At 39.4% G+C, this 20,319-nt stretch overlaps 1 protein-coding gene across 1 annotated transcript; it reads right to left on the bottom strand.

Annotated features, from left to right (window-relative positions):
* Positions 1-5,949: 5,949 nt before the first annotated feature.
* Positions 5,950-10,522, bottom strand: LOC148791710 (uncharacterized). Its single transcript, XM_088888298.1, has 10 exons — positions 10,388-10,522; positions 10,222-10,280; positions 9,528-9,693; positions 8,926-9,039; positions 8,716-8,862; positions 7,531-7,763; positions 7,393-7,462; positions 6,734-6,788; positions 6,147-6,386; positions 5,950-6,059 (listed from the first exon to the last, which is right to left on the bottom strand). Exons 1-10 carry the CDS (start codon positions 10,520-10,522, stop codon positions 5,950-5,952), a joined length of 1,329 nt encoding a protein of 442 aa, XP_088744424.1.
* Between the last annotated feature and the right edge of the window lie 9,797 nt (positions 10,523-20,319).

Genomic DNA, 20,319 nt, shown 5'->3' with positions numbered 1-20,319 from the left:
TCTCTCCTAATCTCGTTAGGAGGTTTCCAAATCTGAATTAGGATAGGGTAAAGACCCTATCCTATCTGTTGATTTAATCCTAGATCCGCCCCCTTATTTAACTAGTCAAACTAGGCCAGTTCGAAATGGGCTTTCAACCCAATAAGTCTAAGTGCTAAAACTACTTCCAACCTGCTGCCCAGTTGGGCTTCTTTGTATGGCATGGGACCCAAACATTGATCTACGCATCAGCCACATGGGTTTAGCCCAGCCTCTATTATAAGGCCTGGCCGAATACACTGAGAAGACAGTGAACCCCTTGAAGCCCATCCATCACATGGACTCCTAATGAGCCCAACACTTACACTAAGTTGTCCCTGGGCCAAGCCACCTTATAAAAACCCAAGGACTGTGGGTAGATGCAAGATTAGCCCATCAGGTATTACCCTCAATGGTCTTACACTTAACCTCTCAGCTCATAATGATCAAACACTACCTGACAAGAGAGGACCTCTCCCTCGGTTGCAAGGAACAGTGTTGCACTCTCTGCTCACATGGATCCCGGGAATTAAAACCTTTTGCAAACATTTTGAAACCATAATATATATATATATATATATATATATATATATATATATATATTATCCGTATATAAAATATATTTTACAAAACAAATTTCAACGATTGAAATCGGCTGCCGGTAGTCTTGGTTTCCATCAGAGAGAGTGCATCCCCGATCATTACCTTTGTCCGACAAAGGGGCTGATCCTGTCACTATGATCACCCACTCAGATGAATTCTTGGACTATCCCAACATACCTAGGTTTTGACCCCCTCTAAGGATCTCACTGATTGGCACATCAAAGACAACCTAATCCGACACCTAGTGTAGTATCATAATCAAGTCTAGGGGTCAGGTGTAACATTCCAGTTTTGCCCACTTATCACCAAGGTCCAGGGCAACATTGGAATTCTGGTCCGGTTCAAGGTTTCAAGTTAAACCTACACTGCATGTACCTCGGGTCTCACCCTGGCAGCTGAGACAGGTCACCCCAACACTTGGCGGCACATCAGTGTCAGCCTTAGCAGGATAAATCTCCTCAGACTTATCCAACGGCTATGAACTTTTTAAACTAACACAAGTCTCATAAGTGTCTAGTTTAAGGGTATTACATAGAAACACACTACTATAACATGAATCAAATATGTACTTTATTCATTTACAATAAATGTTTTAATGTACATCAATCTGATTGGAGATAAGTGCATACACTGTCTAACACAAATAACAAACTAGTTAATGAAAAAACTTAACCTCTTTTAATATATTTATTAATGCTTTGATAAGAATACACTGTTCAAATATGAAATAAGAGCTAAGGGGCATACAATGTGGGAAGACAAATTACTTTACATGAGAATGTGAAGTGTGACATTTCACCCATACACAATAATACTAGAAGATCTAATATGCAGGAGCTACACTCAGTATACAAGATCAGATGCCAAACAACCTAATCTAAAACTGTCAAGCTGCAGATGTCTTCTGATTCGGCTTGAATACATACTTTATGAGTGACTCCTTGATGGGTAGGAGTTCAGGGAACTCCTTCAGTTTGGTGGTATCCAAATCATTGTTTCTCCTTGGGGCAATAATCCCCTTTTCCTGTTCCTCCAGAGTGAAGTTCTTCCACACAAAGTTGGGATCAATGTAGCCCTGGTACATCTCCAGGATCTCATTGTGGCTAACCACTCCAGGATTGGTGAAGTTCCAGATTCTAGTGAGGTTCCTCTTAGCCATCTCAATAGATATTGGAAGAAGTTAATCCGGGATTGTCATTGAATTGGGAATGTTGACCACCTTCTCATATCGAGTAATCTTAGTAATGGAGTTGCGAGGGTTAGACAGATCAAATACGATGGGCATTCTAACATGAAAGGTACAAACATTCTCATAGTTCTTGAGTAGAACTTCCACCTATCAGATTTAGGGATATGAGACCAACTGTTAGCTACCTTGTAAAGATTTCCCTTTATATGCTTCATTTATTTCATTCACCAACCACATATCAAGAATTTATTAATGATGAAGAAGAAAGTGATCACAACTTAATGCAAAATAAGGACGAAATACCATCATAGTAGTGAAACTCTTAAAACAGTAATTTATTCAATGACAGGCACAAAGCATAAATCCATGTATTCCTTACCATAAAATCACTCTTTTATAAAATTCAAAAATATATCAAGTTAACAGTTTCTAGGGCTGTCAACGGGTTAGGTCTGGTCTCGTCTGCCTCAGGGTAGATCTAGTCCCAAACAGGTAAGAAAATGTGCAGAACCATCCCTCAAAAAATAGTAAATGCACAGAACTAGTCCCACACCAGACCCTACAGGGTCTGTGACAAATCCGGAACCAATCTAGTTATTAATCAGGACTATCAGCTCTGACCAAATAACAAATTAAAAGCTATTCTCTGAACTCACTACAAGAAATATGACCTTTAGCCACAGACAAAATCGTGGCTAAAGGTCAAAAAACCGTAGCTAAAGACCTATAGCTACGGTTTAGCTGCAGATAGAAAACCGTAGCTCATGTTCACGTGGCTATAGCCTATGGCTACGGTTCAACTAATCCGTAGCCATAGCTCATCTATAGCTTCGGTATTTGTCCGTAGCTATAGCCCCATTTTCTTGTAGTGACTTGTAATTTGACAATAAACTACATATTTGTTAAATTTGGATACAATAATATGATAACATTACAAGTATAATGTGACAAAGATAGGTATTACACTAAGGGAGGCATCTTGTATTATGCTAATATACATTTATGTAACTACATCTATATATATATATAGCCAATTTGTCTCTTTATCGATTCAGAACAACCAAAACCTATCCTGATCCAATTTTAATTTGGAAACATAATAACCCAAGTTCAGTTCTGAAAGATCTACCCAACCCATTGACACCTCTAATATATCTGTTGGAACCCAATATCTCAGATTATGCAACTGTTGATATTTCAAAGGATTGGTGACTCAACTGTTGACTACTAAGGACACTCAATCAACTCTTAACAAAAAGAAAAGACAAAAGGAAAATAACTATTGGAGGAGGCCCTAGCCTAATGTAATGGGCATACTTTGATATATTAAAGTTAGTTTCACAGAGAAGTTGCATTTGATTAGAGAACACAAAGGACTATTGATACCCTGCCATTGTATTCTCTAAATAATCCATTATAAATAGCATAACATATTGAAAATTAAATAATTATTCCAATTTCTACTAACATAAGTAGATGAGAAGGAACAAATGAAATACCGGCAAAATATCAATTACAGTTCCATTGTACAATTACAAATAAAAAGTTGCTTTAGCGTGAATATGAAGATAACTATCAGGTGCAGATCAAGAAGAAATGGAACTTCAAGAGTTCTCCAGTAAATTAATATTTATGAAATAGATGATCAGTCACAATTTATCTTCTCTCCAAAACCTAAGTACATAAATGCAAAATAGGCTTCTAATAGAATACAGTTTAATACACAACTTGGATCAGACACAGATTGCATCATATAAGAGACTTAAGCGGATATTCTTCCTTCCTAGGCATTTTGAGTAGCTTGGTAATATTGAGTTCAATTTATACACAGTACTCAAGCTGCACACCAAACAAACAAACAAACAGTTTGGTGTGGTTAAAAGGATGATATTGAAGGAAATGGAAGATTTTCCAGAATTGATGATGGTGCAATTAAGTCACAGAAATTAGGAATAATCACTTCAAAGAAATTTGAGGATGATGTAGATGAAACACCATTTGCAAGAAAGAATTCTGGAAATGGAAGACTATCTGAGGATGATGTAGATAACGAAAACAAATGATAATAAAACATATAAAAAATAAAAGGAAAAGGTGAGGCTTATCCTCTATGTAATAGTGTAGGTATGTTTAGATGACTTAACCAGTTATGTGGTTACAGTAACTTATGATAAGGCCAATACCATTGAGGAATACTTCAATATATAGCTTATTGGATAGATAGTTTTTCCAAATTGTTGAGAGAGAAGAATATACAAGAAAAATATGTGTATACAATCAGTGAATGGGGATGAATGGAATATCATTTTCTATCAAATTCATTGGTAGATGATGATCATCATTCAACTGAGGCTGTAAAGCCACTTCATCCATTGTTGTCTTCATATGCCGATACAAGGAGATTCCGTACTATTCTTCTTCTCTCATCACTCATTTGGAAGTGTATTGCATTGACAAAGGTTTTGGATTATATATGCTTAAACTTTAAACGCTTCAGTATGTTGGAGTTGCAATATACTAAAATTATGAATGTGTCACCTTGGAATGGAAAGTTGAAATATTTGGGATACCGTAACCTCTCATATGCACCTATTGAAGAATTACCTGCAAGGGTGCAGGAATCTCAAACAACTCCCAAGAGACATGGGAAATATGATTTATTTAAGTCATCTTAATATCATATAAAGTGATGGCATCCAAAAGATGCCAGAGGGTATGGGACAATTAACCAACCTTCAAACATATGGGGTTTTAGTGAGCAAAGCTGCTACTAGTGAAATCAGATTTGGCCCTCACAATTTTGTTGTTTAATCAAGCAGAAATTAAGAGAAGTTTCAGATCACTAGGGAAGAGAGAAGAGAAAGGAATAGGATCTTGGAAAGAGAAAGGAATAGCTATTAAGTTTGAACAAAATAATAGCATAAGTAAATATCAAATTGCTTCAATATTTGAACCCATTTCAATGAGGTATTTGACTTAGATGAATTTCCTATTGCTTGAGGGATTTGACTCATTTCAGTGGTAATCTCTCGTATTAAGCACATGGTTACCTGATTTTCTCACCAATACCCCTACCCTACCAGACCATCTCCAGAGCCTATTGCTGGTACAGAACACTTAAAATGATACCAGGAACTGAACTGCTCAGGTTGGTTGCTCATGGTTCAGCAGTTTAACTACCTTCTTGGGATTATCCAGGTCATGAATAAAAAAAGGGAAAAAAGTTATAAGCAAGAAAAAAATAGAAGTAAGTGGACAAATTCATGTGGACTGAATTCATGGGGACTGCTAGGTGGGTGATATTAGAAATATTGAGACAGTAAAAGAGAATGAAGAGGGATCAGTCAAACTTGACAATTTTAAAGCCATGATTGGCTCTAATACCATATGAACTTTGAGAACAAAGAGAAGAAAGTATTTTTGAAAATCGAATCAATGATAATTGTTTCATTACAATGGAAGGAGTTTGAAAATATGGTAAGTCATAAACAGAACTGGTGGGATAATTGTTTCCAAACAAAACATGGATTTCTTGTTTCCGTATTTCAATGTCAGGGACACATCTCTTTCTTTCTTCCTTGTTTCTTTTTTGTCATAGAATAACTTTTCAACTGCCTTATTCTAAGCTCTCTAATCATTCTATGTAAGAAGGGTTTTGGTGTTTGTGATATAGAGTTTGGGCTCTATTTCATCTTCTTGAGGAAGTAGATGATGAACAATATGTTTTATTTCCAAGGGTAATCCCCCCAATTAGGCTCTATAATCTCCAACCCCCAGTTGCAATAGGATTTGATCCCAATCCAAGTCTTTATTGGGATGAACAGTTTGGACTCTGTAATCCCCCAACCCCCAGTTGCAGTAGGATTTGATCCCAACCTAAGTCTTTATTGGAATGGACCAGCCACCATACCAACTGACCCATCCATCAGTTTATAGCATATTGATATTTTGGACCATAGCTATGAGCCGTTTTGATTGTTTTATCACAAATTAGTTGGTTGAATTTGGTTTCGTGTTACTTCTCTCTCTCTCTCTCTCTCAAAACCAAACAAAATAACAAAGTTAACTAAACACAATGGGTTGCCTCCCAAAAGCGCAATTGTTTAACGTCGTTATGCTCGACGCCCTCCTTTGCTTCTTTAATTTGATGAATAACGAGGAAGGTCCAATGAGATGTCCACCGTAGAGGAGACATTTGCATCCTCATGGAGCAACTTCAATCGATGTCCATTCACCTTGAAAACCTTGCCTGTATTGAGACTTTTGATTTCTACTACACTATAAGGAAACACATTAGTAACAACAAATGGACCCATCCACCTGGAACGCAACTTACCTGGCATGAGTTGGAGTCGAGAATTGTACAATAAAACTTTTTGTCCAATTATGAATTGTTTTCTTAAAAGCAAATTATCAAGGAACAATTTTGTCTTCTCTTTGTAGATTCTCGAATTCTCATATGCTTCTAACCGCAACTCTTCCAATTCTTGCAATTGGAGCTTTCTTGCCTTGCCAGCTTCTTCCATGTTCATATTGCAGCGTTTGATTACCCAATAGGCTCTATGTTCAATTTCGACTGTCAAGTGACAAGATTTGTCAAAAATCAACCTGTAAGGAGACATCCCTATTGGTGTTTTGTATGCTGTTCGATATGCCCAGAGTGCGTCATCTAGACGTAGGCTCCAATCCTTTCTTCCCGGATTCACCGTCTTCTCTAAAATGGACTAGACCTCTCTATTGGAAATTTTAGCTTGTCCGTTTGTTGAGGGGTGATAAGCAGTGGCGATTCGGTGATGCACCCCATACTTCCTCAGCAAGACTTCGATGACTCTATTGCAAAAATGGGTCCCTTGATCACTTATGATGGCTCGAGGAATGCCAAACCTACTGAAAATGTTAGATTTGATAAACCCTACAACACACTTAGAATCATCAGTCCTGGTGGTTTTTGCTTCCACCCATTTTGAGACATAATCAACTGCCAAAAGTATATAAACAAAACCACAAGAGGGAGGACAGGGTCCCATGAAATCAATACTCCAAACATCAAAGATTTCGCAGACAAGAATAGGGGTTTGGGGCATTTCATTCCTGCGAGATAATGCACTTATTTCTTGACATCTTTCACAATTTTTACAAAACAAGTATGCATCTCTAAATAGGGTTGCCCAATATAACCCACTATCTAAAACCCTTCGAGCAGTTCTCTTTGGTCCAAAATGACCACCACAAGCATAATTATGACAAAAGCTTAAAATCGACATATGCTCATTCTCAGGGACACACCTCGTAATTACTTGATCAGAGCAGAATTTCCATAGATAGGGTTCGTCCCATACATAATATTTTGCCTCATACCTGATTTTATTCTTCATTGACTTGCTAAGGTAATTAGGAAAAATTCCAGTGACCAAGTAGTTCACAATACCAGCATACCAAGGAATTATACCTTTTATGTGAAACAATTGGTCATCAAGAAACAACTTAGAGATGGGTGAGGAGTCCTCATCTTTTACCAACCTACTTAGATGATCCGCCACTGAGTTTTCAGCTCCCTTTCATCCTTAATCTCCAAATCAAACTCTTGGAGCAAGAGTATCCACCTTATCAGCCTCGTTTTTGACTCCTTTTTCGCTAGCAGGTATTTCAAAGCTGCATGATCAGAAAATACAATTACTTTAGAGCCAAGCAAATATGATCAAAATTTATCTAAAGCAAACACAATTGCTAATAGCTCCCTTTCAGTGGTTGTGTAGTTGCACTGTGCAGCATTCAATGTTTTTGAAGCATAGTAGATGACGTGGCTCTTCCCATCAACTCGTTGACCTAAAACAGCCCCTACCACATAGTTGCTTGCATCGCTCATGATCTCAAAGGGCAAGTTCCAATCAGGTGGTTGAATAATGGGTGAAATTGTTAATAATTTCTTGATCTTGTCAAATGCTTCCTTGCACTATCTCCAAAATCGAAAGGCACATCCTTCTGAAGCAAATTGGACAATGGCAGGGCAATTTTTGAAAAGTCTCTGATAAACCTGCAATAGAAACCTGCATGTACAAGAAAGGAACGAACTTCCCTAACATTTGTAGGGTAAGGTAAGCTCACAATTAAATCAATCTTGGCCTTGTCGACCTCTATTCCTCTAGCAGAAATAACATGTCCCAACACAATGCCTTTCTTTACCATAAAGTGGCATTTTTCATAATTCAAAACAAGATTTGTCTCTACACATCGATTCAGAATTTTACTTAAGTTACTTAAGCACTCATCAAACGAATCACCATAATCAGTAAAATCGTCCATGAACACTTCAATGCACTTTTCAATAAAATTAGAAAATATACTTATCATGCATCTTTGAAAAGTGCCTGGAGCGTTACATAGACCGAAAGGCATCCGTCTGTAAGCAAAGGTACCGAATGGGCAAGTGAAAGTTGTTTTCTCTTGGTCCTCCTGGGCAATAACTATCTAATAATATCATGAGAATCCATCGAGAAAACAGAAGAAGGCCTTACCTGCTAATCTTTCTAACATTTGATCGATGAAGGATAAGGGAAAGTGATCCTTTCAAGTGGCCAAATTATGTTTTCGAAAATCAATTACCATACGCCAGCCACTTTGTACCTTCATTGGGATTAGTTCATTATTTTGATTTTTTACCACGGTTATCCTAGTTTACTTGGGTACAACATGTATAGGACTTACCCATTTACTATCCAAAATTGGGTAGATTATCCCTTCATCTAACAAGTTAAGTACTTCTTTCATCACTACTTCTTTCATTACCGAGTTGAGTTTTCTTTGTGGTTCTCTAACTGGCTTGGCACCATCTTCCAAAAGGATCCTATGCATGCAAATCGAGGGGTTGATCCCCTTTAAATGTCGGCTAAGGTTCAACCAATCACCGCCTTATGTTCCTTCAGGACTTTGATGAGCCGCTCCTCTTGTTCTTCGGTCAACCCTTTTGCAATGATCACGGGTAGTGTCTCTTTTTCACCCAAGTACGCATACTTAAGGTGATTAGGTAAGGTCTTTAGTTCCAACTCCGGAGCCTGCAAAACAGAAGGCAACAATTTCTTGTGAGAAAATGACGATGGAAGATCATAATTGATTACCTTTTGTTCCGGCATCAGTTCTGGAGTGTCATAGGGTGTATCGAACTCCTCCTCCCTATCCAATTGTGCACTGAATTCAAGTTCCTTATCCATGTCTTCCTCTCCAAAAACTTCCTGCACAATCGAATCAATGGTATCAATAGAGCAGATCGAATGGCATTCACTTGGATATTTCATAGCTTCAAATATATTAAATTTAACAATCTCTCCATCGAACTCGACGGAGAGGGTACCCTCATCCATATCTATTTTGGTCTTGGCCGTTTTCATGAATGGCTTGCCTAATAGAAGTGGGGCCGAACTTATGACTGTGTCCTCCTCCATCTTCAGGATGTAAAAATCGGCTAGAAAAATTAAATCATTAACCTGCACCAACATATCCTCAACAATCACTTCCGGGTAGCTAAGTCTAGCATGGGACCTAATCTCAAAGCACAGTAAATCGAATATGGCATGACATTGATGGATGCACCTAAGTTTAGCATGGCACGCTCGATTTGTTTATTTCCAATCACACAAGGTAAGGTGAACATACCTGGATCAACACGTTTTTCTGGCAAAGTCCTCTTGATGACAACTGAAACATTTTCTCCAACCCTTACCTTCTCATCGATTCGTAGCCTCCTCTTGTTAGTCCAAAATTCTTTAAGAAACTTTGCATACTTTGGAATCTGTTTTATAGCATCTAACAAGGGGATGTTGATTTCCACCTTCCTGAAGGTTTCTAAGACTTCCTGCTCATATTCCTCCTTCTTGGACTTTTCCAACCTACTAGGAAAAGGTGGTACAATGGCATTGGTAATCTTAGGGAGAGGGGGATCGGATATTACCTTAATGGGGCCTTCATTTGAATCTTATCTCTCCTCTTCCTTATCTCCTTTATCTGCCTTCGTTGGTGAGGTAGGTTGGGGCTGCAACTTCTTCCTGTTTCTCAGCACCATTGCACTTGCATTTTCCTTGGGATTAACTACCGTCTATGATGGTAATTTCCTAGAATTTTGCACCTCCAACTTGCTAATGGAAGTAGCAAGTTGGCTAATTTGGTTCCCCAAGTTCTGGATGCTGGCTCTTGTTTCCTATTGAAATTGCTAAGTGTTAGTAGCTAGAGCCTTAACGATTTCATCTAATGATATACCTGAACTTGAGGGTTGGCCTTGCGTTGTGATAGGTGCTGAAATTGGGGCCTGTCTATTGAAAGCTTGGGGCTGATATCTCTATGGTCCTCCTTGGTTTCCGTAGCTCAGATTTCGATGATCCATCCACCCCGGATTGTAGTAATTGGAGTAGGGATCATACTTGCATTGAGGCTGGCCCGGAAATCCTCCTACAGCACTAACTTGCTGCATCGAGCCATCCTGCAGTGATGGACACATACCCTAGCTGTTTGCAATTGCCCTACAGCCAATTGTCTAACCAAAGCATTTAGATCAGAAATTTGATTTTCTAAATTAACATGACTTACCTCATTAACACGCCTAGTAGTTCCATCTGTTCTTGCTCTAAACTGTTGTGAATTTTTGGCCATGTTGGAAATCAATTCCCTAGCTGCTTCGGGTGTTTTATTTACCAAGGCTCCTCCGCTAGCTGCATCTACCATACTTCTATCCATAGGTTGAAGTCCTTCATAAAAGTGTTGGATCAAGAGCTGTTTGGGTATTTGGTGGTGTGGACAGCTAGCAACAAGTTGTTTAAATCTTTTCCAATATTCATATAGTGTCTCACCACCAAACTGCCAAACTCCACAGATTTCTTTCCTAATGTTTGCTGCTTGGGATGTAGGAAAATATTTATCTAAAAATATTCTGTTCATCTCATCCCATGTACATACCGAACCGAGAGGAAGAATGTATAACTAATCCTTTGCTTTATCTCGTAAAGTAAATGGAAAAGCTATTAATTTTACTTGGTCCTCGGTCATACCCTGTGGTTTCATGCTTGAACAGACAACATGGAATTCCTTGAGATGTTTGTGAGGGTTCTCACCTAGAAAGCCATGAAAATTAGGAAGTAATTGAATCAAACCAAATTTTAGTTCGAATGCTACCTCAAGAGTGGGATATATTATGCATAGGGGCTGTTAGTTCATGATCAGTGCAGGCAACTCCCTTAGCGTTCTCTCTCTATCAGCCATCCTTTCTTCCTCTTCGAAGATGGGTTGATCACAAGTTGGTAGGTCGAATTCAAAATTCACCCTTTTAGGTGAACGGTCCTTCCTTTGCTTCGCCTCCTTCCTTAAACGACGGGTAGTCTTCTCAATTTCGGGGTTGTATTCTAGTTCACCTCTTTGAGAAGCACGAGTCATAAAACAAAGAAGGTTAACACAATAGAAGGTAACAAGCTAAGAAATTAAAGTAGCTCCCCGACAACGGCACCAAAATTTTGACGGGTTATCGAAGCCCTCAAAATTAATGCTAGTCCACAATTAAATTTTTGCAGTAAAAGTGGTACTAGGTCGAATCCCACAGGGAACTAAACAATAATCTCTGAGCCGAATGAATAATATAACTGAGTGGGAAAATTAAATAACTAAAATTTCTATAAGAACAAGAAAGCAATAGCAATATCAAACAAGAGAAATCAGTCTTACCGAGTTCTGATTCAAGGGTTCGGGTTAGTCAATTGGTCATTGATCATAGGTAGACTTCAACAGTCTTGCAATTCAAGCATTTAACCTTAGATTTATTAGGATAGCCATAATAAACCTTGTGTTTTCCTGATTCAGTTGACCAAACCCAGCATTCGATCAACACTTATCACTAATCAACTGGGTACGATAGCGTTCCATATCAATTAGTGATGGCATTAAGCTTTGTGAAAACAATTAAACCAAAATAACAATAATTGAGATAGCTGCAATTATCGAATCTTGTTCAATTGATTCCCTTTGGGTTAAAACATGTCAATACATTGGTCAAAGGCTGTCACGGACAATTGACCTAGAAAGATATTAACCTAATTGCTACTTTGTACCACTATTTGTGACAATTACGGATCACCGAACCATGGATAGCAGTAGGAAAACCAATATTAATTAACTTGTCAAAATAATTAACATTAACATCCAATGAGAATATGCACAAGAACCAATGAATACTTGAATTAAAAAGCAAGAACTTGAATTAAATGCAGAACCTCACGATGACACAATCGAACCCCCCCTTGAATCAGAAAAGAAAAGCTTAGCTGCTCATGAATTTCGATCCCTCCATGCTCTGCTTCTCAGTAGGCCAACTGCTCTTCTTGGTAGCTTGAGTTGCTTGATGATTTCTTGGATGCTTGAGTGATTGGATTGATGCCTAGAGCTGGTCCGCCCCCCTCTTTATATAGCTGAGGGAGAGGGCTGTTTTCCAACTCCTTCTAGGAGATTAACCTTAGCTAGATAGTCCTGATCTATTTTGAACTAATCCTATCATATCTCTTATCTAATGATCTAGTCTCAATCTTCTTATCTCTCTAGGATTACATTCAAAACTTTAGATCTGATAAGACTCTCTCTCAGGAGATTACATTCGAAATTGGGACTCCTGGCTCTTGAATTCAAGTTGGGCTGCTTTAAAAACTTGGGCTGCTACAAGGCTCTTCTGCGAATTGGGCTTCAGCTGTGAAATGGGCCTGGCTGCGAACTTGCTCCGACTTTGGGACCGGTTTTGTATTTGATGCGGATAGAACCTATCAAAAACAAAAACATAAAAGTTGTGGGCCTTTCTTTCATCTTTCTGATTCCTCTTGAATTGTCCAATTCGGAGTCCGGAATTGACAGTTATGCCTAAATTTCTAACTGTTGCCAAAACTGTGCAAAATCATCCGATTTGCCTTGTTTTCTTCCAATTGCCTTCTTGCTTGCCCTGAATCGATATACAAGAGTAATGAGGCCAATTAAGTGATAAATTAATGAAAAAGAGTGAATATTTGGGGATAAAAATAGGGTACTTTTTAGTCTCATCAGGAAGGCTAAGATAGATTTTGATATTGAATTTCCTCTTAATTATTCAGTGAAGAATTCTTCTTCCTGATAATTTGACTTTTGCTCTTTTCTTTGAAGCTTTTCTCAATGTGTTCCATTTTCATACTGCAATAGTTGGTATTAGAGCTCAAGTTGATCCTTCTTTGGATTGTGGTTCCTAAGAAGAAACTAGTAGGTCATATCATGGAGCAGGAACTCAACAAAAAAATGCAATAGATGGTAGAGCTGAGAAGACAGGTGACAGTGACTCCGATGCAAGTATCTTCACATGTTTCCTTTCATCAAGGCAAGCGACCAGATCGGCTATAGTTGTGGGTGGTGATCAGAGGCGGTGGGAAGCAGGTTTCAAGGTTGAGATCCCGGAATTCCAAGGAGGCATGACTCTAGAAGAATTCATGGATTGGATCTTCGTAGTAGAAGAAGTCCTTGAATTCAAGGAAGTTCCAGAAAATAAAATTGTGACTTTAATAACCACTCAGTTTAGAGGATGAGCAATAGCATGGTGGCACCAATTGAAGGTCATGCGACAAAGAAGAGGTAAGGAAAAGATTAAGACATGGGAGAAACTCAAGGCAAAGATGAGGTCAGAATTTTTACCCTATAGTTAGTTTCATTTACTTTATCAAGAATTGCAAAATCTAAAGAAAGGAACTAATACAGTAGATAAATACAAAGAAGTTTCATATGTTAGTGGCGTAGAATGAGTTAGCTAAAACCAAAGACCGATTGGTGGGTAGGTATATATTAGACCTATTTCACTGCAATGAAGTTTCTATGGCACATCTGAAAGGATGAGAGATCCATCATATGGATGGCCGAACCCTAAACTAGACCATATCTGAAACCAAAAGGTAGGAGAGGGATATACCTGATACAAAGTAGTAGTAACTCCCAATGAAGGTGTTCACACCCAAGGAGATTTACAAAGACTGCTCTCACTGAAGATGACACAGTGTAGGGTGGAGCAGAATCAACAGGGTGGTTCTTCAGCAAGAACCTGATTCTTCACCAAGAATCTGATGGAGGGTGAGTGAGCACGACTTCAGATCAATTTTTCTCCAAAAACTGATATCAAGAACCTTTCTTGATCGCTTCTACAGGTGGAGATTGAACTGGCAATGGCGGCAGCAATAGGAGAAGGCAAGAGCAGAAGATGGCGTCAGTCCAACTACAGTTGTCTTCTCTATTGTATCAGTAATCTTGAAGGATGAATTGGGGTTCGCCCTTCTCCTCTATTCATAGCATTAAAGAGAGCTTCTCCTAATCCCATTAGGAGTTTCCAAATCCAAATCTTGTATTTGGATCTAGACTCTCTTTAAGAGATAAGGATAGTCCCTTATCTTATTTGCAGATAAAGATCAGCCCTCCTAATCCAATTAGGAGTTTCCTGATCCAAATCTCTATTTGGATTTGGACTCTCTGAGTGGATAGGGATAATTCCTTATCATATCTGTTGATCTAAATCCCAGAAATGCCCCTTCTTTAATTAATCATATTAAACCAGTTCGAATTGGGCTTTATGCCCATTAAGTCCATGTGCTCTCTTATCCTCTAAACTGCTGCCCAGTTGGATAACTTTGTATGGTGTGGGACCCAAACATTGATCTACACATCAGCCATATGGGTTCAGCTCAGCCTTTGTTACAAGGCCTGGCCAAATTCACTCTAGGAAACAGTGAAGCCCTGAGTTCATCACCATGGGCTCTTAATCGGCCAAACATTTACACTAGATGGTTCCTGGGTCAAGCCACCTTATAAAAACCCAAGGACTGTGGGCAGATGCAAGATTAGCCCATCAGGTATTACCCTCAATGGTCTTACACTTAACCTCTCAGCCCATAATGATCAAACACTACCCGACAAGAGGGGACCTCTCCCTCGACTGCAAGGTACAATGCTACACTCTCTACTCACATGGATCTTGGGAATTAAAACATTTTGCAAACATTTTGGAACCATAATATATATGTATATCTCTATATAAATATATTTTGCAAAACCAAATTTCAACGGTTGAAATCGACTGCCGACAGCTTTGGTTTTCATTAGAGAGAGTGCATCCCTGATCATTCACTTTGTCCGACAAAGGGGCTGATCCTGTCACTATGATCACTCACTCAGATGAATTCTCGGATTGTCCCAACATACTAATGAGACTGAAAAGAATCCTATTTTTGTCCCCTAATTTTCATCTTTTTACATTACTTTAGCACTTAAATGAACTCATTACTCTTGTATTTCGATTCAGGGCAATAAAGAAGGCAATTGGAAGAAAACAGGGCAAATCGGGTGATTTTGCACAGTTTCAGCGACAGTCAGTAATATGGGCTTAACTCTCAATTCCGGACTCCGAATTGGACAATTCAAGAAGCATTAGAAAGAAGAAAGGAAGGCCCACAACTATTATGTTTTGGGTTTTGACAGATTCGGCAAGAATCGAGTACGAAAATGAGCCCGAAGTCGGAGCAAGTTCGCAGTCAGGCCCATTTCACAACTTAAGCCCAATTTGCAGGAATACCTTGAAGCAGCCCAAGATTTAAAGCAGCCCAACTCGAATTCAAGAGTCAAGAGTCCAAATCTTGAATGTAATCTTCAAAGAGAGAGCCTTATCAGATCAAAAGTCTTGAATGTAATCCTAAAGATAAGAAGATTGAGATTAGATCATTAGATAAGAGATAGGATAAAATTAGTTCAAAGAAGATCAAGACTCCCTAAAGATATGATGATCTCCTAGAAGGAGTTGGAAAACAGCCCTCTCCTTTGGGTATATAAAGAGGGGGGCGAACCAGCTCTAGCATGACTCATTCCAAGATCCAAGAGATCATCAAGAAGACCAAGAAAGCTCAAGAAAGCAGTTCGGCCATGGAGAAGCAAAGCATGGAGATTGCGCAAAACATGAGCAGCTAAGCTTCTTTTTCTGGTTCAAGGGGGGAGGTTCGATTATGTCATTGTGAGGTTCTGTAGTTAATTTATTTTCTTGCTTTTTAATTCAAGTATTCATTGATTCTTGAGCATATTTTTAGTGGATGTTAGTGTTAATTAGTTTGACAAACTAAATTAATGTTGATTTTTCTACTGCTATCCATGATTTCGGTGATCCATAATTGTGACGAATAATGGTACAAGTAGCAATTAGGTTGAAATCTTTTTGGGTCAATTGTTCGTGACAGCCTTTGACCAATGTTTTTACATGGTTCAACCTAAAAGGAATCGATGGAACAAGATTCAGTAATTGCAGCTATCTCAATTATTGTTATTTTGGCTTAACTGTTTTCACAAATCTTAATGCTATCCCTGTTTAACATGGAACGCTATCGTACCTAGTTGAGTGGTGATAAGTGTTGATCGAATGCTGGGTTTGGTCTACTGAATTAGGAAAACACAAGGTTTATTATGGCTATCCTAATAAATCTAAGGTTAAATGCTTGAATTGCGAGAATGCTGAAGTGTACCTAGGATCAATGGCCAATCGATTCAACCCGAACCCTTGAACCAGAATTTGGTAAGAATGATTTTCACTTGTTTGTTTAAGTTGCTATTTATTTTCTTTTCTTTTAATTTCAGTATTTAAATTCTCTCACTCAATCACATTACCCATTCGGCTAAGAGATTATTGATTTGCTCCCTGTGGGATTTGACCTAGAACCACTTTTACTGCAAATATTTTATTGTGGAACTAGTATTAATTTTGAGGGCTTCGTTAACCCATCACATACCCAGGTTTTGACCCCCTCTAAGGATCTAACTGATTGGAATATCAAAGACAACCCAATTTGACACCTAGTACAGTACCATAATCGAGTCTAGGGGTCAGGTGTAACATTCCAATTTTGTCCATCTATCTCCAAGGTCCAAGGCAATAATGGAATTCTGCTCCGGTTCAAGGTTTCAAGAAAACCCACATTGCATGTGCCTTAGGTCTCACCCTGGCAGTTGTGACAAGCCACCCCAACCAACTTGGCAGCACATCAGTGTCAGCCTTGGCGGGATAAATCTCCCCAGATCTATCCAACGGCTGTGAAGATTCTAAACTAACACGAGTTTCATATGTGTCCAGTTTAAGGGTATTACACAGAAACACACCATAATAACGTGAATCAAATATGTACTTTATTCATTTACATTAAATGTCATAAGGTACATCATTCTGATTGGAGCTAAGGGCATACACTGGCTAACAACTCCCACTTGCACTTAGGTCCAATCTGGTATAAGCCGAAGTCTCATGCTTTCCACATGTTTCTCAAACACTTTCTGTGTCAGTGGCTTAGTAGTCAATGGGTCTGCTACATGTTAAACAGTTTTGTATGCCCTTAGCTTCAATCAGAATGATGTACTTTATGAGTTTATTGTAAATGAATAAAAGTGCATATTTGATTCATGTTCCCTTGGTATGTTTCTGTGTAATACCCTTAAACTGGCCACTTAATGAGACTCGTGTTAGTTTAGAATGTTCACAGCTAGTGGATCAGTCTGGGGAGACCTATCCTAACAAGGCTGACATTGTGGTGCCACCAAGTCGGTTGGGGTGGCCTGTCTTAGCTGCCAGGGTGAGACCATAGGCACATACAGTGTAGGATTAATTGAATCTATGAACTGGACCAGATTTCCAGTATTGCCCTGGACCTTGGAGATTGATGGGCAAAATTGGAAAGTTACACCCGACCCGTAGACTCAATTATGATACTGCACTAGGTGTCGGATTGGGCTGTCTTTGATGTACCAATCAGTGAGATCCTTAGCGGGGGTCAAAACCTGGGTATGTTGGGACAGTCTGAGAATTCATCTGAGTGGGTGATCATAGTGACAGGATCGGCCCCTTTGTCGGACAAAGGTAATGATCGGGGATGCACTCTCACCGATGGAAACCAAGACTGCTGGCAGCCGATTTCAACCATTGAGATTTGTTTTGCAAAGTATATTTTATATGAGATATAAAAGTATATATATATTATGGTTTCTAAAATGTTTGCAAGAAGGTTTTAATTCCCGGGATCCATACAAGTAGAGAGTGCAACACTGTTCCTTGCAGCCGAGGGAGAGGTCCTCTCTTGTCGGGCAGTGTATGATAATTATGGGCTGAGAGGTTAAGTGTAAGACCATTGAGGATAACACCTGATGGGCTAATCTTGCATCTACCCACAGTCCCTGGGTGTTACAAGGTGGCTTGGCCCAGGGACCACTTAGGGTAAGTCTTGGGTCCATAGAGCCCATTTGATGGGTTTCAGGGGGTGCGCTATCCATAACAGTGTATTCGGTCAGGCCTTGTAATAAAGGCTGGGCCGAACCCATGTGGCTGATGTGTAGATCAATGCTTGGGTCCCACGCCATACAAGGAAGCCCAACTGGGCAGCAGTTAGGAAGGTTAAGTGAGTACATAAGCTTAATGGGCCTAAAGCCCATTTCGAACTGGGCTATTTATTTAGTTAATAATGGGGTGAATTCTGAGATGGATTAGCAGATAGGATAGGGTCTTGACCCTATCCATTTAGAGAGTCCTGATCTGAATGTGATTCAGATCTAGAAACCTCCTAATGAGGTTAGGAGAAAGCTAATCTACTCTGCAGATAAGATAAGGGTTTATCCTTATCACCTGAAGAGAAGGCTGATCCAAATATGATTTGGATAAGCAGCTCCTAATGAAAGGAAGCTGATCTTTTTAGGTTAACAAAAGAAGAAGGGGGCGGCAGCCTTTAGGAGACACACATCAGATTTTCTTCAGTGCTGAAATCAAGAAGAGAGAATTCTGCACCCTGCGAATACTCTCTTGTCGCCTCCCTGTTCTTGCCGCCCTGTTTTCCAGTTCGATCTCCAGTTGTGGGAGAAGTCAAGATTAGATCTTGACATCAGTTCTTTGAGAAAGGATTGAAAGGAAGCTGTGCTCACGTACCAACCTGCTGATTCTTGCGAAGGACAGAGTTCTTAGAGAAGAACACTGCTGATTCTGCTCCATCCTACACTGTGCCATCATCAGTGGGAGCAGTCTTTGGATCCTTCCTTGGGTGTGAACACCTTCGTTGGGAGATACTATTTCTCCGGATCAGGTGCAATCCTCTCCTACTCCTTTTGGTTCAGATTTGGTTCAGTTTATGGTTCAAGAATGATCATTGAAAATATGATTTTCTAAATAGGGAATGCGATTCCCAGTTGAAGGGAGAGAAAAATTTTTGAAATTCACCCCCTTATTCCGCAATCTTTGGGCATCCATGGGATGGATCTCTCATCCCTTCACTACATTCTCTGCTAATACTACCTTTTGAATTAGGACGCCCCCTCTTCCAACTTTCTCTTGTAGTACGTGGTACTTCCTCTCGATGTGCTTTGACTTCGAGTGGGCTTGTGGCTCCTTAGCCTGAGCGATAGCCCTAGTGTTGTCACACAACAGAGGAATGGGTGATGTGCTAGATGGAACTACTCCCAATTCATGAATGAACTTTTTCATCCATACGAATTCTTTGGCAGCTTCATTTGTGGCAATGTATTCGGCTTCGGTTGTGGAATCCGTTGTGGACCCCTGTTTCCTACTTTTCTAGCAAACAACACACGATCCTATCGTGAAAACATATCCAGATGTAGACTTTCTATCATCAGGATCTGACTAGAAGTCGACATCAGTATACCCCTAGATCTGTAGTGAACTACCATCATATACCAGACAAAACTCTTTTCTCATTCGAAGGTATTTGAGTATGTTTTTCACAGCAGTCCAATGCTCCTACCCTGGGTTGGCCTGGAATCTACTTACTACACTCACTGCCTGAGCGATGTCAGGATGAGTGCACAACATGGCATACATAATGCTCCCTATGGCTGAGGCATAGGGAACATCCTTCATGCCCTCAATCTCCTCAGGTGTCTTGGGAGACATTCCCTTGGAGAGAGTGAATCCATGCCTAAAAGGAACATTTCCTTTCTTGGAGTTCTCCATGCTGTATCTTTTGACTACCTTTTCAATATAAGCAGATTGAGATAATCCTATTATCCTCTTCAATCTATCTCTATAGAGTCGAAGACCCAGTATATAGGAGGCTTCTCCAAGATCTTTCATGGAGAATTTTTGTGAAAGCCATACTATCACCGTAGTCGACATTCCTACATCATTCCCAATGATAGAATGTCATCTACATACAGAACCGAGAACGTAACCTTATTCCCACTAGATTTTCTGTAAATACAGGGCTCATCCAGATTTTGCTCAAAGTCAAACATTTTGACGGTAGAGTCAAACTAGATGTTCCAACACCTAGAAGCATGTCCATATATGGATCTATTTAATTTACATACCATGTGTTCCTGATCTGCAGCTATGAAACCTTGTGGTTGCTGCATGTAGATATCTTCACTAAGATACCCATTGAGGAATGCAGTTTTGACATTCATTTGCCGAATCTCATAATTATGGTATTGTTAGACAGTTTTGTATGCCCTTA

This window comes from Nelumbo nucifera, chromosome 5, assembly GCF_055504915.1.
Source record: "Nelumbo nucifera cultivar China Antique chromosome 5, China Antique-T2T, whole genome shotgun sequence".
NCBI lineage: Eukaryota > Viridiplantae > Streptophyta > Magnoliopsida > Proteales > Nelumbonaceae > Nelumbo > Nelumbo nucifera.
Note: the sequence above shows the minus strand (reverse complement) of the source record. Positions and strands in the feature narration are given on the sequence as shown.

Excerpts from the sequence above, each read along its gene's own strand:
- LOC148791710 (XM_088888298.1), bottom strand. The coding sequence starts at position 10,522 with ATGGTAGATGCAGCTAGCGGAGGAGCCTTGGTAAATAAAACACCCGAA. Across the intron at positions 7,764-8,715 it reads TCCTGAAGGAACATAAGGCG|TGCAAGGAAGCATTTGACAA; the intron begins GTGATTGGTTGA and ends TTTTGGAGATAG. Across the intron at positions 6,060-6,146 it reads TCGACTCCAACTCATGCCAG|GCAAGGTTTTCAAGGTGAAT; the intron begins GTAAGTTGCGTT and ends GTCTCAATACAG.